The 25,933-nt window shown below is 46.6% G+C and overlaps 2 protein-coding genes across 2 annotated transcripts; both read left to right on the forward strand.

The window, feature by feature from the left end:
* Positions 1-4,975: 4,975 nt before the first annotated feature.
* On the forward strand, positions 4,976-14,060 carry eif4a3 (eukaryotic translation initiation factor 4A3). Its single transcript, XM_085278332.1, has 12 exons — positions 4,976-5,246; positions 8,772-8,844; positions 8,957-9,023; positions 9,115-9,177; positions 9,262-9,394; positions 12,494-12,574; positions 12,692-12,833; positions 12,960-13,098; positions 13,176-13,291; positions 13,364-13,471; positions 13,643-13,770; positions 13,883-14,060. Exons 1-12 carry the CDS (start codon positions 5,093-5,095, stop codon positions 13,897-13,899), a joined length of 1,221 nt encoding a protein of 406 aa, XP_085134458.1. The 5' UTR covers positions 4,976-5,092; the 3' UTR covers positions 13,900-14,060.
* A 1,664-nt stretch (positions 14,061-15,724) lies between these two features.
* Positions 15,725-20,791, forward strand: soul4 (heme-binding protein soul4). Its single transcript, XM_085278333.1, has 6 exons — positions 15,725-15,847; positions 16,506-16,714; positions 17,465-17,550; positions 17,622-17,763; positions 17,869-18,052; positions 19,417-20,791. The coding sequence occupies exons 2-6, from the start codon at positions 16,555-16,557 to the stop codon at positions 19,589-19,591; spliced, it is 747 nt and encodes a 248-aa protein (XP_085134459.1). The 5' UTR covers positions 15,725-15,847; positions 16,506-16,554; the 3' UTR covers positions 19,592-20,791.
* The last annotated feature ends 5,142 nt before the right edge of the window (positions 20,792-25,933 follow it).

Genomic DNA, 25,933 nt, shown 5'->3' on the forward strand with positions numbered 1-25,933 from the left:
CTTTGATATTAGATAAAATGAAGATTGATAAAGTTTACCTTTATGTACAGAATCTGAATATCGCAAAATATTCTAAACATTTGCAATAATATCGTATCGTGGGATGTATGGTGATTCCCACCTCTAATGTCAAGTGTTGTACTGAACGTTCAAGGATGATAAAACATAATGTGATTATCCGAGCCGGGTCACCGGGTCCTCAGCTGAGGAGCCCAGACCTCGCTCTCCCCGCCCACCTCCTCCAGCTTGTCCGGGGGAACACCGAGGCGTTCCCAGGCCAGCGTGTCCTGGGTCTGCCCCAGGGCCTCCTTAACCGTGGGACATGCCCGAACACCTCACCCTGGAGGCGTTTAATTTGTATGTCAGCCAAATTAAAAACAGTAAGTTACCATAAATTGTTTTTTAATTTAGAACTTTGTTAGTGTCAGTGGAGAAACATTTAGAGTTGCTCACTCAGAAAAGTCCAGTTCTTAGTACTGTGTACTCAGTGAATACTTTGTCCTAACCTAGTCACCTTAAGTACATTTTTATTTTTTTGAGGCAACAAATTTGCATAATTTTTTGAAGTTCTGACAACAAATGAGATTGTTCAATCAGTACTTTTACTGCAGTATTGTCAGCACTAGTGCGTGTACTTCTACTGCAGTACAGAACATCTCTACTTTTGCCTCCTGTGATGCAGGCAGATGGGAAACCTCGGACAATTTAGCAGTTGTAGTTCTTTTAAATAAAGCTGCTTCAGTGTGACCTCACAAACAAACTTTATTTAAACATCCAGATTATCTCGTGTCTTTCCTGATATCGCTCCATATTGTGACAGATGCCAAACTGCTGAAGCCTCACTGATCCACATGTACTGGTCTTGTCCCAGTCTCCTTCAGTTCCTGACAGAGGTTTTTCATACCCTGTCCAGGATTCTCAGAGTGACACTGGCCCCGACCCTCTTCTCGCTCTGTTTGGCATCAGTGGGAATGAGGTGCCTCTAAAAGACGGGAGCCATCATTCACCCTCCAGGTGGAGGGACGCTGCCTCTCCCACTCACACACACGGGGGTTATATGACCTCATGTCGTGTCATGCGGGGTCGTTTCCTTGATGCATTTCCAAATCTATACCAATTTTTCAGGTTCATGCACCTGCCTCATGTCAGCTGTGGAAATACAGTGACCTGGGGGGAATGAATGGGATTATTTTGCAGGGACTTTGTTATCTGGGGAAACACTTTATTTATTTTTACACATATACAGTAGATGTGTCTGTGTATTTATTTTCTTTATTTTCCTTTCCCCCCTAAATTCTACAGCCTTAAGTGTACGGACTAATGACCCCAAATGTACAAACTATCCTTCTCTTCTCCTTTTGTTTATATGTATAAAGAAAAAACTCTTAATAAAAAACATTATTTAAAAAACCTCATTTAAACAACAGAGTAAAAAAGTTTATAAAGGGGTAAAATCATCGGAGTATTTGGTGATTTTATACAACAGCAGCATCAGTCCTCAGCTCCTTCCTGTCACCTGGCTGCACAGGTGACCTCTTTCACATTTACCAGACTGTTAGTTTACACTTTTGTGGTTTGTTTATGTTTGATTACGTCATCACCTACAGGCTGCCCAGTGTAGCGGCTGACGTGATGACATCACACCTGTCAGTGTGTCTCAGGGTCCAGTTTAAATCCTTCAAAAACAGAAGAGCGATACAGAAACATTTAGCTTTACTCAGGTTTTATGGAAACATATCGTTAGTTTCATCTCTGACAGCATCTGATCAGAATTTGTACTTTTTTTTACCAAAACGTGTTATTTGGTTTTACTGACTTTAGTGAGAAAGACTCGCATGCTTTTCCCTCATCGATCAAACTCCACATCTGTAAATGTAAGCTGTCCACTCTCAGGACAGAAACAGAAAGTTTGTTCCTGTCTCAACAAGAAAGCTTTAAAAACATGAATATTTGTAATATTTTAATGTCTTATTTAATTATTCAGTGTGTCTGTGTTACTTTCCCCCGTTTAATCTGTATTTCTATCCTGTGTGTTTACAGTTGTACAATGAGATACAGAGCATCTCCAACCAGTGGCGTGTCTAGAAAATGTTTGTTGGGGGGGCCAGGTAGGGGCACAGATTTGGAGAAGGGTGGCAGATGTAATTGGCAGATAATGTTTAAAAAAAAAATTCTACCAACCGTTAACCATAATTCAATAATCCTATAAACCTAATAACCAAATGCACTTTTAACTCTTATTAGAATGAGATTTTAACCACTACGGTGCAAAGTTTTTACATACTGCGTTGATAAAGTACAAGAGATACAATCAGTCAGTGCTTACTCAGCATTCAAGGACATCAATATTTGCATAGTATTTTTACTGACATATAGTGCACATATGTTTTGGGCAAAAACATTTTTGAAAATTAAAATACGAACATTTGTAACAAACAATTGACAAATTAGCCAGTTCCAATGCAAAACTTTATCTGCCTGTTAAAAAAAGAAGATAATCTTCTCACAAACTGGTGTTTGATTTTGAAACAGGAAAAAAGTGGAGAAACAACTGAAAAGACGAACATTTGAATAAAACCTGAAAGCAAGTAAATACTTTCTCTGCTGCCTTATGGTAAACTTTGGTAATATTGATCAAGAACAACACTGGCTGATGATGAAATACAGTCAGCTGGCATGGTGACACTGCCAGTATTAACCTGCAGGGCTGGACTGGGACAAAAAAATTGGGCATTTTTACTACAGACCGGCCCCCCAGGTATTAAAGCCATAAAGACTTTGACTGAAAACAAACGCTGTTGTGACAGTGATGTACAGTCTTGTTGGTATATGTATGATTTCTATACATTTTACGTCAGATAAAAACTTTGGTTGTAAGATTTAGATAATTATTTAATAAAAACTAGGTATTTTAAATGAGAATAAGAAAGAAAAGTATTTCTTTGTGCCCCCCCTCTCCCTGTTAATGCCCTACCTGCCCCCTGGCAAAACTTTGCTAGACCCGCCCCTGCACAGTTACCAGCTGTCAGCTACATAAAAAAGGATCCTGGTGTTATTTGTCTCTCAGAAACAGTTCATAACTTCAACTCATCCATGTCACCTAAAAGGTAAACCTGTTTCTCCATCACCTGTTCAGCTCTGATGATTCAGTAAGGACATCTCCTGGTTTCATCTTCATGTTTCCCTCTCACCACATATCCAAACCGACATCATGACCAGCAGCTTTACAGCTGTGGCTCCAGCAAACATCAGCTGATACTAGAAATTAATATTAAATAAATTCTAACAACAGCTGATCAAGCTTAAACGTGCTGCTGTTGTTTAGCGCGACATCCGCTGGTTTCCTCTTTCTGGCGCAAAGTGGGCGATAAACAAACAAGAGAGACGATCAGCTGATCATTGATCAGTTTCATGATTGAAGTAGCAACAGGAGAGAGAGAGAATGAGAGAATGAGAGAAGAAGAGGCAGCTGTGCAGCGTAAAGACAGAATAAATCCAGCTTTGTGTCTTTTTTCCATTCTAGCTAAAGTCCGGGACAAACCGCGTCTCTTCTCAGCTCAATACGAAACGCGTAATATTTTCTCTGAATGAGGGACCATTCCATTTTTTTAAGGAGCCGTTGGCAACTCTACTAACTAACCTTATGAATAAAATAAAGTTCACTATCAGTAACATCATAGCACCACCCAGCTGTATAGAAACTCTGTCAAACTGGCTAGAACGCAGTATGAGTTATTGCAACTGACAGTAAAAAGTCAGCAACATGAAAATAAACTCCACCTAAACTTAGTTCATATCTGACCCAGACAGACTGCAGGTCATCACTTCTTACCTGAAGTTCAGTTCACCTGACACTCAGACTGGCGGCTGCCTCGGGTCTCTCCTCCTGCCTCCCCTTCCCTCATCCACCTGTTGCCTCTGTGGAAGCCCCGCCATAGCCACCACCAAACAACGGAGTTATTTCTACACATCGACCTGCATCTGGCCAATCCACCACCTCTCATTGTTCATGCCATTACAAAAAAATAAAAAATAAGTCACCGGGCATATGCCCGGTATGCCCGATGGCCAGTCCAGCTATGTTAACCTGCAACCAAATCTGCAGCTCCATACAGCAATGTTACGACTTAGATTATATCTTATAACTCATAACTCTTATGTTAGCTGCCCTCAGTAGCATACTGTCTGAAATATTCCACAGCTGCAATAATTCTTTAAGTGTTATTTTTTTCCTTGGTATTCTAATTTCACCGAAGTTTACTAAACTCAACAAACTTGATATTACTTACCGGGACATTTATTCTGTCCTCATTTTCTTTCACCGAAAAATTGTTTCCTGCAGTGCGTCTTTCGCGCTTGGCTCTCCTACCTTTGCTAACGTGATGCACATAGCGCAGAAGCCGATGCTGCATTCACTTACACTCGGATATCTGAGCGTCACCGTGAAAACATAATCGGACATTTGATATTTGATTGAATTTTATTGTTTTGCCTTTGGGGTGGCACCTGGGGTGGCCAGTCTGGTTTGGGGGGTGGCCTGTCCCCCCCCAGGCCACCCCGCTGGACACGCCATTGTCTCCAACTCAGTGCAAACGTGTGTGTGCGTGTGTGTGTGGGAGGGTGTACAGTTCTGCAGCACTATATTTATATGAACAGTATTACCAGAAAAAACGGGGGGGAAAGGAAACAAATGTACAAATATACAATCCGGTGTCAGAAGTAAATATGTAAATAAATAGTGTGTTTTGTATATATAGTTATAGGCTGTTATTCCTTGTTTTCAGAAGGGCCGTCTGTCCCGTGTTGATCGATCACTGAGACACTTTCTTATTCATGTATTGATCAGTTTGTCATCATTCGATCAGGTTTACATTTTATTCTGTGTCGGCCTCCGAGTACGCTGATAAAGAACCCGGAAATTTGTTATTTTTTCTGCTGTGACGTAAAATCCTCGTCGCCCGCTGCGGACGTCATCGGCGTAGCGACACGTGCTTCTTTCTCTCGTTAGCAGTTAGCTTAGCAGCGCGGCGAAGCGCGGACTGGTGAATCCGGACTTCTGCGACATTCAGTAGGATTAAAAGCTCCGAGGAACATGGCTGCTGCCGGGGCTCAGGGTAGGAAGAGGATCCTGAAGGAAGAAGATATGACCAAGGTGGAGTTTGAGACCAGCGAGGAGGTGGACGTCACCCCTACCTTCGACACCATGGGCCTCCGGGAGGACCTTCTCCGCGGGATCTACGCCTACGGTAGGCCGGGGTTCGGCGCGGCCTCCGGGGGAAAGCTAGCTCAGCTAGTCATCTGTAAAGCTAAAGTCGGCGCAGTGTGTTTGAGTAGGCGAATTAAAGATATTTCACTGTCCTCGGTTCGACCCCGGGGGCATCGTATCCGGAGGGGTGCCGTTAGTCTGACTCTCCGGCTTTTAGTTCTTTCCAGAAGCTCTCCAATTAGCATTAGCCCGACCTGCTAACGTGTCTGCGCACTTTCAGTGGCGGAGAAACAGATGTTCTGATAGACCTGACTTTAGACCGGACTCTGGGGCTGCTGAGCCGGTGTGTGACCCGGCTTGGTCCATGGCTCAGTGTGATGTAGGAAACAAAAACTTTATTGAAATGTGTACAAACAAAGAAGCATTCATCTGTTGATCATGTTCAGTTAAATTATTTAAGTGATAAGTAATTTGTGGGCTGATCCGAACAACCTTCAGAGACTCTTCAAACAGCTCGAGATCAGCTCTGAATTCTCCCCATTTGTCAATAAAATGTTTTCCATTAAACTGTTAATTAAATTCCACTTCAGCACTGAGTGAGCTGATTCCCCGGCCTGCAGGCATTACAAATTCTGTCTATCACAGAAAACATCCACTTTAAATCTGAGTGTAATAAAATCATTAGTTGGGTAAAACTCATATAAAATGTTAAAACTGAGCTCTTCTTTTAGGAAGGATTGGATGTGAGATGTATATTTTTCTGATATTTTGGTTAAAAGTCTTTAAGGATGTGCTTCCTTTTAACCGGATTAGAAAAAAATGCTTTCAGTAAGATAATTATAATACTTTTTAGATTTTTCTGTCACTAAATTCAGTATTTTCAAAGTGGTGGTGGTGTGGTAGAGCCGGGATCTTCTCTAACCTTAGATGTTAGAGAGACTAGCATCGCTGTTATCAGCTGATTATAACCTCGGTGAAGTTTAAACAACAGCATCGTAGTCAAAGGAGCTTACAAAGAAAAGCGTCTGGACTTCTTTAAGTAGCTTGAAGACGTTTCACCTCTCATCCGAGAAGCTTCTTCAGTTCTAAGGTCAAATGGTGGAGAGTCCCAGATATAAACCTAGTGGGAGTGACCCCCCACAGAGGGACAAAGGACCCCCTGATGATCCTCTAATCGCCTGAGCCAAGGTGGGAAACTGGGTGTGGGTCCCAATCAGCCAGAGTTTCGGGTGGGTTCATTGTGAAACCTGGCCCCACCTTATCATGCGAATTCCTGAGGTCAGATGGCCCAGGATGTGAGTGGGCGTTAAGGCGTCTGGGAAGGGATCTCAAAACTGGATTATAGATGGCAGAGAGTTGGTGTCGTAAACCCCGCCTCTGTTCAAAGATGGTCGCTCACAGTGGACACAGATGCTTCTTTCACTCCTCTTTCAAACCATCTGTCCTCTCTGTCCAAAATGTGAACATTGGCATCCTCAAAGAGTGACCTTTGACCTTAAGATGCAGATGGACTGCTGAGTCTTGTCCTGTGGAGGTGGCTCTTCTGTGTTGTGCCATGCGCTTGTGAAGTGGCTGTTTGGTCTCTCCAATGTAGAGGTCTGGGCATTCCTCGCTGCACTGTACAGCATACACCACATTGTTAAGTTTGTGTTTTGGAGTTTTGTCTTTCGGGTGAACCAGTTTCTGTCTGAGCGTGTTGCTGGGTCTGAAATGCACCTGGATGTCATGCTTGGAGAAAACTCCTGAATTTCTCTGATACACCGGCTACATAGGGGATGACAATGTTGTTGCGTCTGTCCTTCTTATCCTCCCTCGCTGGTGTCTGGTCTTCTTTTAGAAGAAGACCAGACACCACAGGACAAGACTCAGCAGACTCAGACCTTAGAACTGAAGAAGCTTCTCGGATGAGAGGTGAAACGTCTTCAAGCAACTTAAAGAAGTCCAGACGCTTTTCTTTGCAAGCTCCTTTGACTACGATGACCTGGATGACTGAGAACCTTCACAGACAACAGAATCACCAGCACCGCTTTCATGAAGCGATGTTTTTACTGGTCTGAAATTGTGTTTATGAACCCAGTAGAGAAGAACCTGTTGATGGGGAACCTATTCCATCCAAAGTCACCTGAATCACCATGGTTTTAATAATGTGGTGTGATGTGTGTGAGGCCAGTGCTGGGTAAACCGGCTGTGTTCATGTTCCTTTGCAGGTTTGGGAGTTGCAGTAATTAGTCCTGGTTACATACTTGCTGTGAGCTCTAAGCTTCTTAGATCTTTCCAAACGAGTTGCCCGTGAGACCGTCGGATTTATTTAAGAGCATCTATGAAATAACCGTCTCATTCTTCAATAAAATGTTTGTTTTACATCCGCACTTAGAGCACAACTAAATCAAAAATATCGACAGTCATTAGTTTCTTTTAGTTAAAGCCACTGAACAGAACGAGCAGAGACGCTGAGTGTGGCCGATGTTTGTCAGAGTGAAGGCTGCAGCAGCCTGTCTGCACCTCAGCTTGTTGTGTTGATGGCTGAAGTATCGTCACGGTGTCTGTAAGCTTAAAGCAGACTCTGAGCAGAGGAAGAGGAAGTTAACGTCACTGTTGGAACATTTCTACACAAATAAATGTGGAGTTTACTCTTTACCCGCTTGAACATCATCACCATCGCCTCGCAATGAATCCTGGGATAGGGTGGGCTACGAAGGATACATCCGGCCCAGGGCTGTGCGGTATGCTATCGTTTGTTTCACGGTGATGCGAAATCCACTGTTTATGGATGCGGGGACAGAGAATCCCAGCACGACCAGTTTAGACGAGGCAGAACCAGGTAGCTGCAAACAGACGGACCAGTCCACACAAATCCAGGACCTTATTCCTAAACGAGGGCCGCCTCTGTTGCGCGGACACGGTTTGGTTATGAAACGTCTGACACGGAAAACGGCACAATGTAAGTTCTGGCACAAAGCGGCGCCACCTCAGACTCGAACAGCACAGAGCTCTTCTCAGGTGGCAGAGAGTGGAGAGAGTTTACGGACGTCAGGTGCTCCAAACCAACCTCAGACTCAAACGCTACAACGGGCGTTTTCCCCGCAGCACGCCGTGTAGAAAGACTCACAAAGAAAATGGCGGCCGTTACAACTTCTATCTAAAAATAGATGGTTTCATGCATCGGTCAGAACACTCCGCTGAAAACGCCTCACACGGGTCGAGTTACAGAAAAAGCACATTTAGTGACAGATGAGGTTATCGGGAGATAACCGGGTCATATCGCCCAAATCTGTGGAAAAAAGGAGGAAGCTTTAATTGGGACCGCCTTCGCCTTCCCGGGGCTGCTGCGTGCTTCAGGTTACTGTAATGACCCTGATGTCACTGAGAGGCGTCGTCTCGCTGCTTTCAGGAACCCCGGGAGGATTTCAGATTGCATAAAGTGTTTCAGAATTATGGTCATTTAAAAGAATGTTGAGAAACCTGTGGCCGGGTTAAAATAAAGTTGTTTGAAGGACAGATGTTTTGTGCACTTTGCTAGTTGTAAATAAAGTTTTCTGGCAGTGACGCAGTGTTCGTGTTGCAGGATTTGAGAAGCCGTCAGCGATCCAGCAGCGAGCCATCAAGCAGATCATCAAAGGCCGTGATGTCATCGCTCAGTAAGCGTTTCCCTCCTCTCTCCTCGTCCTTCCCTCCTTTCCTCTTCCCTCGCTGTTCTTGTTGCCGTGTAGCTCTCGTGCCTCCAAATGTTCTAACAGCTGCTGTCTGCAGGTCTCAGTCTGGAACGGGAAAGACCGCCACCTTCTGCGTGTCTGTGCTGCAGTGTCTCGACATCCAGGTGAGTCTGTTGCAGCCTCGGTGGGCGTGGCCTTTTCAAGCAGATGGGTTAAACTGTTATTGTGACACTGTGATGCGTTTCCTGTCTGCAGGTGAGGGAGACGCAGGCTCTGATCCTCGCTCCGACTCGAGAGCTCGCTGGACAGATTCAAAAGGTATGCCTGCTCCTCGTCACAGCTGGCCGATCACCTGTGATCATATGTGCTGCATTCTGATTGGCTGTTTGCACGTGTGCGCAGGTGCTGCTCGCTCTGGGAGACTACATGAACGTGCAGTGTCACGCCTGCATCGGGGGCACCAACGTGGGCGAGGACATACGCAAGCTTGACTACGGCCAGCACGTCGTGGCGGGCACGCCAGGACGAGTGTTCGGTGAGTTTGAGTAGGTCATGTGACCCGCACCTGCTGTCATCGTCGCGTCCGATCGGTTGAGGTGGGAGACGCTCCACATTCAAATTATAATTTGATAAAACGGGATCCAGTCAGACGAAACCTGTTTCCAGGTCATGATCTCGGCGCTCAGGATGGCGAGAAGCCCATTAACAACGCCACCTTGAAACAGGAAGTGAAAACGTTTATCTGCTGGTGCCTTTGGCCTGGCAGTGTGAAAGAGGCGTGATGTCGTTCACTACGCTGCCAAAAATATTCGCTCGTCTGCCTTCATGTTCGCGTGAACTCGATCGACCTCCCGGTCTTAATCCACAGGCTGGACGCACGTCCGTGAGGTCGATGCTGGAGGAAAAGGCTCACAGCCCCGTGCTGTTCTGTGGGGCTGAGGTCAGGACTTCCACACCAGGAAGGGGCTGTTCCCACAGGGCTGGGACCGGGAAATTGTCCAACATGTCGCATTTCACTGGAGCAAACCCACCTCCACCAGGCTTACACCTGTCTGTTCATAAACCTGTCAGAGCTGGACGCAGCCGCGGCTCTGCTCCACGATCACACACATAACGTGAACAATGTGAAAGACTATGGGCTCAAATTGTGGTCATAAATATTTTGTACTTGTAAATCAGTTTTGTATGAGTAAAAAGAATTTGTGTGTGGACTTATGCGTGTGAAACTCTGCACTCAAGTTTTAGGTTACAAATACGAATTTTGACTCTATTTTTCTTCCTGTCAGCTGATTGGTCAATGTCATGTCAATCACAAATTTAACTATGCAATCAGAGAACAGATGGGTTTGGCTGTCCGGTTGTTCAGTCTGACGTCACTAGCCGTGTCTGGGTCTAAACTCCGCTGCAGGTCCATATATCAAACGATCACTGTGGCATTACTGAGAGTTGAAAAACTGTCTAAAGTCTTTCATCTTTAATAAAATGATCAGCGTTCTGCTCTACCAGGTGTAACAATTGAGTTTAACATCCAGGCATCCATGAAAACGGAATTTATGACATTTAACGGAGTTAGAAGTTAGCAGGGAGTTAGCTCGCTAGCTTCTAGCTAAATACAATATAGCATGTCCTGACTCTGTTATCACTTCCAGCATAAATGAAGACAGAAAACTAAACAGCAGTGACGTTTGTAGGGTTACTGAAGTTGGGCTAGCTGGTATATAATGATGTGCTACGTGACCGCTAGCGACACAGCTATGTTAGCATAATATAAACAAGCTAACTTTTTTTCCACTCGATAAAAGTTAACGTGAGTGTTCTCGGTGGTCAGGAACAAATGTAATCGCATGGCAGGATGCTGTAAAAGGACCAAACTTCAGCCAGGAGAACAACTGAGATAATCCATCCACAATACGAGGTTAGTCATTCATATACTGCTGCATGGGCTGGGCTGTAGCTACATCCTAAGGTTTTAAAAACTGAGCTTAAATAAATGATTAGTGGTAATAAAAGCCGAGGGAGGTCAACAGTGATCACTGACTGTTTTAGGAGCTTTTTGAGATCAAATAGAAGAAAATACAAAACATTAAACATGTTAACAACACAAAAGCCATATTAAACGCAGACTACTTTAGGTCCGGAAGTAGGATTCGTCACGTCATCACTGAACAACCGGGTTGGAGGGGGGCTTTACGGAGCTGCAGGTCCTTGAAGGGTGATACAGTTTGAAGCTGGAGGATCGCTATATAAATATCCGATAGCAGCTAGGTCCCCTAACTTTGAGCAGCTGTTGAAAGGATAAAGTTGTGCTATATCAGTGGTTAGAAATACATTATTACTTTAGGATTAGTTTAACACAAAGTCAGGGCTGACCCGGGACCATGGCTGTGAGTCACAGTGCGCAGCATGAAGGTCCTTTCACATCGGACGCAGCATGTGCTGCTAATGCTAACTGCTAACTAAAGGCAAAGGATCCAGGATTTGTTGCTGGCTGCTGGGCTCTGTGTGCAGCAGCTCTACCTGTACTAGATGCACCTGTCGTTTCTATCTCTGACTTTATCTCCTCTACAAGAGTTTCTGTTGTTTTCAAATGTTCTTCAAATGTTCAATAAAAACATGTATCGTTAATTCATAACCAGAAAGCTTTGTAACTATCCCCACTAGTGAAGACTGTGTCATTTCCACAACACTGAAGGAAAACGCTGGGCTGGCATGTAAAAGGACATTTATTCCCTCAGGACCTGAAGCTCCATAAAGCACCCCTCCAATAGCCAAACTCTGATTGGATAGTTAAATTTGTGATTGACATGACATTGACCAATCAGCTGAAAGGAAGAAAAATAAGGTCAAAATTTGTACGTGTAACTTGAAACTTGAGTGAAGACTTGACTAAGTCCAAACAGAAATTCTTTTTACACATACAAAACTGATTTACAAGTTCAAAATATTTATGACCACAATTTGAGCCCATGAAAGACAGCTGCTGGAAACATGTGAAACATGTTCGTTTACGTAAAAGGTTCTGTTTGTGCTCTGAGGTCTCGCTGGAGAGGAGAACGTAGTCGGTTGCTCCGGGTGTTCTCTGCACGCACAATCTCACACACACAGACGATGTTACATTGAAGTAAGGCTGTTCGATATATCTCGAATGACGAAATAAAAACATTTATCGTTTCATATTGTGCTATCGTTTGTTCCATGGTGTCGCAAAATAGACTTTGCGGCAATATTTGTTCATGGTTTTGACGGTCACTGTACTGTAAATGTTTAAAATTCTGTCCCGTGTAGACGGGAAAGGCAGCGTTGGCTCTGATGCCGCGTCGAAGCGTTTTCTTTCTCTGCGTCCATCTTTGTTTTACCAACTTTCTCCCAGGTGCTGACACGCTAGCGACAAATGGCGCCATCTGCTGGCCTGAAAAAGCAACTGCTTTTATTACTCTTGTTTATAATAAAATCTCGATATTGCCAGACTAAATATCACAACATTACGCTGTATGGAGTTTTATTAATCACTCCTGTGTGTCTGGAGGAAATGTCTGGGCACCATGTGTAAAAAGTTGTTCAGCTTCTGGCTCCTGATTGGCCAGCCTCTGACTGCAATAGCCAATAGGAGCTCACCTTTGTTTGTTTACTTCAGACATGATTCGGCGCCGCAGCCTGAGAACAAGAGCCATCAAGATGCTGGTCCTGGACGAGGCAGACGAGATGCTCAACAAAGGTGAGCGCGTGTCACCTGGAGCAGGAACACACCTGAGAACTCTGTGATGTCACACCTTAACCACCAGACTGAAACACCTGTCCGGCGTCTAACTTCCTGTCGGCTTTCTGTGTCCAGGTTTCAAGGAGCAGATCTACGACGTGTACCGCTACCTGCCCCCCGCCACGCAGGTGGTCCTGATCAGTGCCACGCTGCCGCACGAGATCCTGGAGATGACCAACAAGTTCATGACCGACCCGATCCGCATCCTCGTCAAACGGTCAGTTTGACGAGGATGCGGATCGGGTTTCTGGCAGAAATGTGGAGCTGAGATTATTCAGAGTGAAACCTGATCCCACCTTACTCTCACCCTCTCTCTCTGTATGTTGATGTCTCTCGGCCGCAGTGATGAGTTGACCTTGGAGGGGATAAAGCAGTTCTTTGTTGCCGTGGAGAGGGAGGAGTGGAAGTTCGACACACTGTGCGACCTTTATGACACGCTGACCATCACGCAGGCCGTCATCTTCTGCAACACCAAGAGGAAGGTCTGTGCACGTCCTCCTGTGTGAGCAGGTGTAGCGCATCAGAGCATCATGGGAAACGTAGTGTGTTTGTGTTTCAGGTGGACTGGCTGACAGAGAAGATGAGGGAGGCCAACTTCACGGTGTCATCGATGCACGGAGACATGCCGCAGAAGGAGAGAGAGTCCATCATGAAGGAGTTCAGATCAGGAGCCAGGTGAGCGGACCAGGACCAGGACCAGGACCAGATTCTGATTCAGAGACTGACCTCTGGGTTTTTGTGTTTCAGTCGTGTGCTGATCTCCACCGATGTCTGGGCTCGAGGCCTGGATGTTCCTCAGGTTTCACTCATCATCAACTATGACCTGCCCAACAACAGAGAGCTCTACATCCACAGGTATCCCTCCACACAAACTAGTCCCCACGTGTCCTTCTGCACCAGTCAGGGAGGAGACTTGAGCAGAGTGCTTTGGGGGAGGGGCTTAGACAGGTTTGGGTCCGGTGGTCCTTTGAGGAGAGCAGGGGGTGTTTATTCGTGACTAATGCTATGACCTCTGACCTCCTTCAGGATTGGCCGGTCGGGGCGTTATGGGCGTAAGGGTGTGGCCATCAACTTTGTGAAGAATGACGACATCCGCATCCTGCGAGACATCGAGCAGTATTACTCCACCCAGATCGACGAGATGCCCATGAACGGTACGAGGGAGCCAATCAGGGGCCTGCTGATGTCACTGTTCGCATGTTGTTGTTGTTGTTGTTGTCGGTCTGATTCTGTTCACTGATTGGTTCACTGTTTTTCTCTCTGCAGTTGCTGATTTGATCTAACCTGGATGACATCACACCAGAGCCCCGCCCCTTCAATTCATTTTTTTCTTCCTGTTTGTTTTTTAATAGTTTTAGATGTATTTTTTTTTTAATGTTGAGGTTAAATGACTGTAAGACGGCAGGTTTGTTTTTGTAAATAAAGTTTTGGTTCCAGATGTTAAGGTGGCGTGTCGTTACTATGAGCTCATCTGCAGCGACCAGTCAAAACTCCTAAAAGTAGTCACAGCCGTGAGGAGCAAGACTCTGTCAGGCTGGCTCCACCCCTCGAGGTAACCTGAGGTTTGTCTTTGGAGGTGAACCAGACGAGCGCTCCTTCAGCAGAGAGTGTTACAGCCACAGTGCGGAGCAACGTCCACTCGATGCTGCTGAACACACCTGTGTTCTTACCACTCCCACCACAGCCTGTGTACATGTGAGGAAACCTGAGTGTATTTGCTGTGTGCAGCAACCACAAATAAATACTGCAGTATTTGGGTGTTCTCTTTCTGACCTTGTGCTTTAGTAACATGTGTCTGATCACTTGTACAGTGGACAGGTGTTACCTGACTGTCACAACTGTCCCCAACCACAGCCACGGACCGGTATGTGAGTCGTTTGGCGCTGGACGCAAGAGTTGAGGCCTGGGTGTGAAATTTAAATGGTAAATGGCCTGTATTTGTATAGCGCTTTTACTAGTCCTGCCTAGGGACCCCAAAGCACTTTACACACCCAGTCATCCACCAATTCACACACGGGTGGAGCCACAGCTGCCCTGAGGCAGACTGACAGAAGCGAGGCTGCCATATCGCGCCATCTGGCCAACACCAGTAGGTGGTAGGTGAAGTGTCTTGCCCAAGGACACAACGACCGAGACTGTCCGAGCTGGGGCTCGAACCGGCGCCCTTCCAATTCACAAGGCGACCTCCCAACTCTTGAGCCACGATCGGCCTTCACAGAACACCTGATCAGGTGTATTCACATGAATCATTGATGACGATGCAGCTGCAGTAGCAAACGTACCGTTCACTGCGCTGCTCTCTGATTGGCTAATCAGGAGTTATCTTCTTCTTCTTCTTTTTTTTGTAAATATTAAACCTTATTAAGAAACAGTATACAGAACATGTATACAACCAGAACAAAATTAACATATGCCAGGGGGTGTAATACAAAGAATTACAAACATTCAAATAATTTGTAATTACTACAAATAGTAATAGTTTTCATAGCCTTTTGGTTAAGTGATCCACGAATCAATTTTATGTAACATAAAACATCATTATAGTAATGTTTAAAATTAGGGTTTTTGTTACTGTATTTGCATTTGTGAAAATAAAATTTAGCTAAGATAACTAACAAGCTTATTATAAAGTAAACATCTTCTTTTTTTTTGCCTTCGAAAGAAACAAAATACAACACTTTCCCATTTCACAGTAAAGTCTTTGTAGAGATGTCCAGCAATGAATCTACTGAAGTCTTTCCAAAATGTTCTAGCGTATGAACAGATCCAGAAGAGGTGCTGCAGTCTCAGGATGGCTTCCACAAAATCCACAGCTCACATTTATGTCCCTTTTGAACTTTGTCATGTAATGATTAGCAGGATAAAATTTGTGCAGTATTTTAAATGAGACTTCCTTCACTTTATTCGTTACAGATACTTGTTAGGAATTGTCCATACTTTTCCAGTTAATGTCACTGACAAAGGAATCCCAGTAAGAGACCACATGTGGGACAGTTAGAGATTCTGTCCTGAACAAAGCACGAATATTCTTATTACTTTTACTGTGGTTTGTTAGACAGATTCTTCCTATGTGTGAGTTCTCTTCTTCTTTTGTAGTGTGTAGTGTGACGGTGACGTATTTCCGGTGCCGTCGTCGTGAAGCAGCTAGGCTGCCGAAAGCGGAAAAGAAGAAACGCTTTGTTGTTCTGTTTCACAGACGCGTCGATATCTGTGGTCTCACCTGGCGGACAGGTGAGTGCAGAACCTGGTAATACGAACCGGATCGAGCTAAGCGCTCTGACCGGGAGCTGAATATCGCGCTTAGCTTTTGCTAATTGAACTAGCTGTGCTAAGAGTGGCTCCGCGCTAGCCTTAGCACAGACCGGCCATTGATCAGTGGTCATGAGAATTTGCATAATTAAGATTAAGGACCTCCCAGCCCATTGTTCCTCAGTGGGCTGGTTTCAGTCATTATGCAAATGTCCTGTTTATAAGATTGAAACCTGCAGTCAGCTGAGACTGAAGACGTCACCTGATGATGACGAAACGTTTCTCCCACTGAAAACATCCAGATGAACAGAATCATGCATCAAGACGATGCAACATGTGGTACCCGGAGTGTGGAATATGTAAACAACTCTAACCAGTTAACCTGGAGCTCCGCCTCCGCTGTAGCCTGGCTCCGCCTCAGGTCAGGCCACGATGATGTGAAGGATGGGTACTTCACCCGAAAGAGTTTAGGTTAAAGGTTATGGTTTAGGGTTAAAACAGGGTTCCTGTTATAGCATAATTGTGTTCTGAGTGCGTGCAGAACATGGTTATTACACGAGCCAATCATGGCTAGCTCTGATTGGCTGCAGTAGGCTTTTCTGGGTCACATGTTTCTGACAAATTCCTCATCTTTCTGCAGGAGTCGCATCCCCACCTCCTCTCAGCAGATTTTCTGCAGGTCGAAGGTCATGGCACTGATCTCTTTGGAGGATCTCGATGGATTGGATGACGAGCAGCTGGACGATGACATCACAGACAACCCCGAGCCAATGGATGAAGATGAGTCGGAGCGCCTGATGAGTCACTGGCAGGCTGTCGCCAGCACACACCAGGTGTCAGTTCCTCAAGGTCAGGGGGTGGGGCCAGTTTCTGTGTGATGCAGGCACTGATTGATCAGGGGTTGATTGTTTATGTGCTTATTTCTGTACAAGGCCTCTGATTGATGCTCAGCATGGAGATATTCAGGTGTTTTTTTTCACCTGTCATATTTCGCCCCAAAAAGGGGTGTAGCCACTCAGAATGAAAACTTACCTGTCTGAGTGGCGCCGCCCCACCGTAGTGCTCTGATCCATGGTGGAGGCTTCGTGGTAGCCACTGCCGCCTCTCCTCAGCTGGTTGCTGTCTCACTTCAGTTCAGTTTTATTTACACAGCGCCAAATCACAATAACAGTTGCCTCAAGGAGCTTTATATTGTAAGGTCGACCCTACAATAACACATACAGATAAAACCCAACAATCATATGACCCCCTATGAGCAGCACTTTGGCGACAGTGGGAAGGAAAAACTCCCTTTTAACAGGAAGAAACCTCCGGCAGAACCAGGCTCAGGGAGGGGCGGGGCCATCTGCTGTGATTGGTTGGGGTGAGAGAAGGAAGACAGGATAAAGACATGCTGTGGAAGAGAGACAGAGGTTAATAACAGATATGATTCAATGCAGAGAGGTCTGTTAACACATAGTGAGTGAAGAAGGTGGTTAAATGATTACATCCTTAAAGTCCGTTACAGCACTTTCAGAAAAACATCTGCTGTGATGAAATCTTCACTGCTGTGTAATCAATTACTGCACAGAAAACAGAACTTCCTGTTCTGTTTTCCAGAAATGAGAGGACCCATACAGGAAATGACACGCAACAGCCAGCAGAGGGAGCCCCTCCCCTTCACACCCATCTCAAGCCACGAGAAGGTAAATGCCCTGACCCTAAAACCTAACCCCGCCCCCTCTCCGTCAGTGCTGATGTGTGGTACCACCCTCAGATGGGGGAGGTGCAGTACGAGGAGCGGCTGTACCCGGCCGGTCACTGGGCGTCCGTGACACGAGGAGACGACCTGTACGAGCAGAGCATCTCCATGGCCTTCATGAAGCTGATGCGCTTCATCTGCAAGGAGAATTCTGCAGGTCAGGCTACGCCCACCACCCGCCAGCCACACCGCACGCTTGCTGGACCGTTCAGCTGCGATCGATGCCTGCAGGTCACGTGATTGTGTTGTTGCTCATGTACAGGTAGATACCTGGGGATGACCGTACCCATCATCAGTTACATCCGTATGGCGAAGGACGGCAAGACATTTGAGAAGGATGTGGAGACGGCGTTTTTCCTTCCCGCCGCGCTCCAGCACAGCCCGCCGCAATCCTGCGACCCTGACATCAGCATCGTCTACAGACAGCCAATCAGAGTGGTCACCAGGTGAGAAGATCATTGCCACATTGTGGTTTGTGATGTGGGCGGGGTCACAGAAGACAACCTGAACAGGAAATGTGACATCAGACAATAATAATAACAACAACAATAACAATTAAATGATTGAAGCTGCAGAGGTTAAAGTGCAGCAGCGAGCTCAGCACTGATTGGCTGTTGTGGTCATACTTCAACCATCAGCAGACATGAAGAGGTGACAGGAAGTGACCCGTCAGATGGGGGTTTCGAATGCTGAAGCCCTTTCTCAATTCTCAAGTACGCAAGTCCAGACTTGCTGAGAATGCGAGCAGGACTCGAGCAGGACTCGACAAGCGTACTTGATGATTTCATCGGTCCGGCGTTTTTACTGCCGTCCCCTCTTAGTTTAACTGTGAGTAATATGTTATATAATAATAATGGATTGGATTTATATAGCGCTTTTCAAGGCACCCAAAGCGCTTTACAATGCCACTATTCATTCACACATTGGTGGAGGCAGCTACAGGTGTAGCCACAGCTGCCCTGGGGCAGACTGACAGAAGCGAGGCTGCCATATCATCGGCCCCTCTGGCCAACACCAGTAGGCGGCAGGGTGAAGTGTCTTGCCCAAGGACACAACGACCAGGACAGAGAGCCCAGGGATCGAACCAGCGACCTTCCGGTTACAGATGCGCTTCCCAACCCCCTGAGCCACGGTCGCCCACAGTTATGAAGCTTAACTTTAATCTCAGCCAAACCGGTTTACTCAGGAACAAATAACAACAACAACAAATAAACAAATAAAACATAGCATGTTTAAGTGATCTAAGAGACTTATCTATCATGTTTAACCCGAGTAGTGAAAGACCATGGGGGGTTGAAAACGATGTGCTGGGAGTCCGCTGTTCTCGCCGGCTATAGTGATCCTCGACCTCCCGGTCTGCTACGGAGCTGGCGGGTCACAGATGTCTCTGAAAATGTCAGAGCGCGTTTGGACAAATGCATATCTTGATAAATCGAGCAGATATTTGACGTTTACGCAGCTACATTCTAGTTTATTTTGTGACCCCGAAAGAGATGGTCTTTTTAGCCGCGTTTGAGTTTTGGACGAAATGCATTCTGGGATATTTTGCTGTACCAAATACACAGAAGTCACCACTGATGCACGCTCGATAAAACAGGCGGAGCGAGAACACATCCGGGAATTTTTCGCGTCCTCGGCTTGATGCGTAGTTTGAATTGGAACGGTACCTGGTCTCCGACTGATGACGTATCACCGGTGCAACAACACACAAGTACGAATATTGAGACAGGCCCTGAGTCATCAGATCGTGGGCCGGGCGTGCGTCGGGTTTCGCGTCAAATTAACGACTCTGCTTTCTGATTGGGTGCAGGCCGTTCTTCGGGACGACCACGGAGGAGACGGTAGGCCGCCAGATCCTGCTGCTGTGGGAGATTCTCGGCGCCACTGATGAGCTGCACAGCGATCGGTACGCCGTGGCCGTGTACGAGAACCCAGGTGTGCCGCGACGCCGGAACGAGCTCTGGTTCATCAGGCGTGATCTTTAGGCTCCTCCCATCATGCTCTATTTCAGCACGTCCACTCACAGCTTCCTGTCAAACTGACATCAGAGCAGTCATCTGTTATGAGGACACTAAGCCCCACCCTTTCTATTAGCTCACACTTCACAGGTCTGTTCTGATTGGCTGGAGCAAGGTGATGATGCCATAAGGGCTGATTGTGATTGGTTTGTTGGTTTACTTACATTGTGTAACATTTATTTACAGACAAAAAGGAGGCTCTGCCCGCATCTTTTCAGTAATGCAATCATCATCGGTGATGTAATCGTGACCGCTGCCATGGCGTCCATTCGCATCTCTTTGAATTTCTGCAAAACAGGAAGTGACATGGTGTCGGTACCAGCACTTCCAGTTTAGTCTGATTGTAGCAACCAATCAGCTGAAAAAGCCATCTGAAAAGGAACCCCTCCCCACGGTGCTGTCTAAAGACTGAGGTATTGATCACATGATCAGCGGCAGCCTGAAACCTTAACACATGTGGTCGAGTGCGGCGAGCCCGAAGGTCTCATACATGTCATCGCCAGAGGGGGGAGGGGTCACGGGTCAGTATGTTTTTTATGCGCCGACATCACCAGTGCGTTCAGATGATTCCTCTAAATCATTCTTTTTTTTTTTTTCTTTTTTTTTTCTTTTTCCTGTCCCGTTTGGCTCTTTTGCATCAGAATTGTTGTCTAAAGGCAAAGAAAGATGCCCAACGGATTTACTTTACCAAACTGACCATCCCAGCCTTGCCGTAATGGTCCATTTGATTCACCTTTTATTGTTTATTTTATTTTCACTTACTGAATACGGGACAGACTTGACTGGGGGAAAGAAGGGGAGAAAGAAAGAGGGAAAGAGAAACAGCTGAGAAGAGGGACCGGGGAGAAGGGCAAAAGACAAAAACCAACAGAATGAGCAGAGGAAAAAAAATGCATATATCAATCACCTGGATCACCTGCTGAGAAAGAAAAAAGAAAGCAAGCAGAAGAGAACAAGAGTAATAGAATAAACAACATCACAATGATCATTCAAGCACATCACACGTCACATGACTCCTTCAGACATCCTGCCGTCTCGCATGTGGTTCCTCGCAGGACTGTGATGTCACTGTGATGTCAAAGGTTTTGAATGTTGTGTAGATTTTGTGTGTTGTTGTTTTTCCTGCTTTGTGTAAAAATCTTGAAATAAAATGTTTGATTTCAAAAACGTTTGACTTGTTCTCTGACTCGGCAGCTCTGATTGGTTCTCGCTGGCACCTCCGTTTATGAAGCCACTGCTTCTTACGCTTCGATGGTTTCAGTTTCCCATTGGCCTGCAGGTGGCGCTGTGTGGGTCCAACAGCGACGCTCACTTTGATACTGAAAAATGCTTCGAACGATGGCAACGCCGAGTGAAACGCTTTCCTGTGTTTGTTCTTTTGGATAAACTTTATTTCCACCAGCTTCTTTTACATAGTTTCTTTTTTTCTAGTTTCAATCCTGTGTCGCTTTTAGTGTGTGGGGGGGCTGAGAGGCGGAGTCTTGCTGCTGGCTTTGCCGATGTTTGCAGTCCAGGCGGAGCTCCTGAGCAGCAGGTTAGATTTGTTTGGTCGTCTCTGTTGTCACTCGATAAGAAGTTGACAGAAGTGACGCACTGCGATTTTCAATGACATCAGTTTTTGAGGTCGTTCTTGAACGCACGTGACCCGTTCCTGTAAGTCTGCAGGTGCTCATACCTTTACTTTCACTGAGAAATTGGGGACTTATGAGGGGTCAGAGAACAACAGTGTGGAAAGTTGTTCCCAGAGTATGCAAGGCCACTTGAGTTTTGAGAAGGCAGTGAACTTCCCAGATGCTGCAACCCACCATGTGAATATGGGAAGGAGTCACAGGCTGCATGGACGGATATGTATTCCCATAAAACGTGCCTCCACCCCAGATGCTGAGGAATGACAACCACTGGTTTTCCATTAATGTCCAAGGTGTGTGCACTCCCCAGTTACAGTTTCCAATATTGTTGCATTTTGGAAAGGTGCCACTAAAGATCATTGGGTTTGACTGACCTCATCACTGCGCGCTCAGAGGAGATCACGATGGATTGTTGCTTGGTGACAGTGTGTCACCCACCTGAGCAAAGGTGCGCACCAGGGCTCTAGTGGAGTGTGTTTGATGGAGTCGTTTCCAGTCCCTAAGAATACGCTTCGATTCACGCCAAAAAGATGCTGCATCATCACATTACCACCGCCGTTCTTCATGACTCCCTGAAAGAGCACGCATGCCCACACCCTCCAACACTGCACCTTCAGTTCCAACCAACCACAGTCAAGGACCTGCTTACAGAGATGTAAGCCGCCGAAACGCCACGTTCTGCTTTAATACACATTTTCACACGTCGTGGTCAAATGACTGCATTCTGTATTTGTGTCCACTATATGAAAGAGTCACATGACAGGATGTAACACTTTTTAATTCATTGCAGAAATATTGAAATAAAAGGTGGAAGTGAGTGAGTCGGTCTCAGCAGCATAGATTTACATCACTGTGAACTCTTTAACCAGCTGCCGTTTATGCGACGATCACACGCGTGTGAACGTGATCATAATTTCACACAGATGACACAGACGCAGGGATTGCTGACAGCAGCACACTTATATTCGCATTAAGTTGTTTAATGATGCGATTGAGCAGTTTCACAAACATCGTGGAACTCATAAACAGCGTTAGCTTTTTGCTAATGTTTGTGATGTTTGTAGCTGTGACATCGTCGCCTTTGTTCATGAGCTCGAGAAGCTGCAGCCGCCTGTCCGGCGCTCGAAGCTGCTCCTGTGCAGGCAGATCCTACCTGTGCTGTGTGTCTGTGTGTGTCTGTGTGAAACAGAGTGAAATTGATCTAAACGTGAACCCTTGATGTCTGCAGTCTAAGATGGAGGTCAAATGACCGCCGCCCCCCGCCCCCTCTGAGGCAGGCGGGGGTCAGAGGTCAGCAGAAGAAATGTGACCGAGACCTGAGCCCGGGACACTCAGAGGAAATGTCAGTGTCCATTTAAAACGCTGCCTCCACCTTTTTCACCGTTAGCAACGCGAGTCTTTAAATTTTCATCAGTGCCCCGCCCGCCCGAGCGGCGTGATCAATTATTCAGGCAGCGCTGAGGTCGACACTCTCACAGAGGAGACGCTGCAGAAAACTCCCTTAAACTCAAACCGGCTCCATCTGTACCTTCACCATCACAGCTCACCTCCGGGATCAAATGACCCACTGTGACCTCACTTCCTGAAACGCTTCAGCTTGCTCCTTGTCCTCGTCTTCATCCTGGGCCTAAAGCGTGTTCAGCCTCCACCTGCTCCTGTACAAGCAGGTGATGGAGGTGTGTGTGGGGGGGAGTGTCACATGATTCCTTCAGTCGCTGAGCTGCACTTACGAGGTTTCATCAGCAGCTGCGGAGGCTGCTGATTGGTCGGCTGATGCTGAGTCAGCTGCTCCTCATCCTCACCGCAGCGCTGCTCAGAGATTTGGGATTACAGACCTGCACTTTTATTACATGTGGTTGAATTCCTGATGTCACTGCTTGTAAATAAAGTCTGGTCGGCCTCACCCCAGATTCCACATTTCGGCTCTAACCTGTGGTGGGTTTAGAGCCGTGTTTTTATTGGCTGCTGCTTGTCGGAGTGCCTGACGCTCGCTGCGTGGAGGCGTTGCCGAGCGCCTCGGGTAGACAAACATGAAGCGACAGCTGCGGAGGAAGATCTACCTGAAGGTCACCTCAGACAGTTCGTGTGTCATCAGAGCTCATCTTCATCATCCTGTCGAAGAGTTCAGACACTCGACGTGTTTTCATCCCCTGGCGTCCAGAGTCTATGCCTCGCTCTGATTGGTCAGCTGTTTATAAGTCAAAGATTAAAACAAAGGTCATTTTTCAGTTCTAGGATCGTCAGCGTGACGCTACGCTTGCCATCTCTTTGCCGCGGACAACCTAAACCAGCAAAGTGCAGGTTTAGTTACCCACGATGCATCAGGAAAAGTGGTCGTCTTTGTCACCCTGAAAAGTGATGAAACACGCCGGTGACCTCTGGAACAACCTTTAGCGCTCCAATCAAAGCAGCACCAAAGCACTGACTGACGGCCTCGTGGTCACAGCGGCGCTGACACCTGAACATATGAACCGAAGAACTTCAGATTTGTGAAACGACCTCTTTCAGCGGGCAAAGACGTTAAAAACAGAAACATGAAGCCAAGCATCTCAAGGTGAAAGGGTTAAACGCCGCTGCGTTGAATCTTTCTGCTCCGTGATTTTCTCTGCGTTTCATCAGAGTTTCATCACATTAAAGGGACACGCACGCAGGCCCACTTCCTGCTGCTCACGCGACTGTGGCCTCAGCAGCTGAGGACAAGGCCCCGCCCCCTCCTTCCTGACCAGAGGCGTGCAGTCACCCTGCAGTTTAAAGCGGTTTACATCGTTATCTGCCTGTAGGGAGTCTGAACTCGGCTCCTTGCTCTATGTGGAGGTGGTGGGGAGGAGGCAGCATCATGGCAGGCAGCGGCACGGGGGTGGAGGTGCCTCAGGTCACCCCGAGGCCCGCCGCTGAGGTTTAATGAGGCCGACAGCCGAGCACCGGTTTCAGCCGGCCTCATTAAAGCGGGAGAACAAACCGATCTTAATGAGGAGAACATGAAGGCGCGTGGGTGTTGTCACGGCAACAGGGACAGCTGAGGATGGAGATGGAGTCTCGTTACTGAGCTGAGGTCAAAGACGCTGATGAGCTGTAACTAACAGGCTCCTCATGGTCACATGACCAACAAGCATCACCTGAGGAAGCGTGGGCCGGGCTCCGGTGCCCGCAGGCTGAGCGTGCGTCCCATTGACCCGCAGCAGCTGATCTGAGTGATATTTGAGCGATTAGCTCTTTGACACCAAACTGAGCTTCGCTCGTCTTCATCGAAACGGCGTCAGGAGCGGGGGCGTTCAGAGTATTCATCCATAAAGAAAATGGCAGCACGTCAGGTTGAGCCTGCGTCTGCAGCGGCGCGGTGTGAGCAGGTGTTCGTTCTGCAGAACAACGAAGGTTTAAATGAAGAGCAAAGTTTAGATTATGGAAACGAACATGAATTTACAAAAGTACTCGAGTACTCCCCCTTCCCCCGTTACAGAGGCATCATTTCTATTTTGACATCATTTGGACATTTGTGTGTGTGTCTGTTGTGTGTGTGTGTCTGTTGTGTGTGTCTTCAGTCAGGGATCATGATTCTGGCTGGTCCAGCCCCTTCGGACCCTGCATCACCTGATAAGCTCAGATAAAAGAAGACGCACCTTCAAAGAGAGCGCACCTGCTCAGACTGGCTAATTACGGCACTTACTGAGCATGAGCAGACCGACCGACTGGCTCGGTCTGCAGGTCCGATACCAACACAAAGGCCCGGATTCGTCCGCCTGAACCCGCAGACTGAATTCAGTGAAATACAGTGGCTGCACTGATGTCACTGCTGGCCGTTCAGGTTCAGGCCCGACAGCATCGACAGCTGCTCAGCATGCAGACGGCGTACGGGTTTCTGTTTTTCTGCGCACGCTGAAACATGTTCATGATGGAGAACAAAGAGCGCTCCTGCCTCATTAAAGCCTCGCAGTCTTCCTCCAGCTGATCAGAATAAAGATGGAGACTTTATGTAACGTCTCATTAAAATGGACGCGCCGCTGTGAGTGGAGGACGCTCCTCTCTCTCCGAACGCATCCGAGGAACAACAACAGCTCAGCCAAGGCATCGCGGTGTCCCTGCACACTGCACACAAAAAACAAAGACTCACAGGAAGTCAAAAACCACAGTAACACAGAGTAAGGCAGCGTGAAACAGCAAAGAGACAGAAAGCTAATATTCAAAAGCAAAAATGTCCTCACAGTGCTGTGACGACTCCACATACAGACAGAAAACCAACCAGCTGGACGGAGAGCAGGACTCAGTGACCGTGAGAAGGAAGAACTCCCTTTAAACAGGGAAACACTTCCAACAGAGCAGTATTAATGTCATTAGCAGCACTGAAGAGAAGACAGAGAGCATTGATGTAACAATTACAATGATGTTTTCAGCACAAAGCACCACATTGACTAATGACATCATCTGCTGGCCTGCCGATAGGCTGCTCACCTGTAGACTCCTCCTCACCATGTGACAGCTGGATGTGGGAAAAGTACAGCTATTCTGTACTGCAGTACAAGTACACTTACTAGTGTTGAAAATACTGCAGTAAAAGTTGAAGTACTGATTCAACTTCTTTACTGAAGTAAGAGGGAAAGGTAGCGTCTCTGTGGACGTGCACACCTGGATCCAGCCAGATGTGAGCAATGTTTCCTGAGCTGATTTCATCCTCCACACTGACAGC

Source organism: Mchenga conophoros, linkage group LG6, assembly GCF_057382185.1.
Source record: "Mchenga conophoros isolate Kocher_MC1m ecotype Shallow Benthic linkage group LG6, M_conophoros_male_GT1.1, whole genome shotgun sequence".
Taxonomy (NCBI): Eukaryota; Metazoa; Chordata; class Actinopteri; order Cichliformes; family Cichlidae; genus Mchenga; species Mchenga conophoros.

Coding starts and splice junctions, on each gene's coding strand:
- eif4a3 (XM_085278332.1), top strand. CDS start 5,093: ATGGCTGCTGCCGGGGCTCAGGGTAGGAAGAGGATCCTGAAGGAAGAA. Junction 9,395..12,493: donor CACGCCAGGACGAGTGTTCG/GTGAGTTTGAGT, acceptor TGTTTACTTCAG/ACATGATTCGGCGCCGCAGC. Junction 12,834..12,959: donor ATCCGCATCCTCGTCAAACG/GTCAGTTTGACG, acceptor TCTCGGCCGCAG/TGATGAGTTGACCTTGGAGG.
- soul4 (XM_085278333.1), top strand. CDS start 16,555: ATGGCACTGATCTCTTTGGAGGATCTCGATGGATTGGATGACGAGCAG. Junction 16,715..17,464: donor CCAGGTGTCAGTTCCTCAAG/GTCAGGGGGTGG, acceptor TCTGTTTTCCAG/AAATGAGAGGACCCATACAG. Junction 17,551..17,621: donor CCATCTCAAGCCACGAGAAG/GTAAATGCCCTG, acceptor TACCACCCTCAG/ATGGGGGAGGTGCAGTACGA.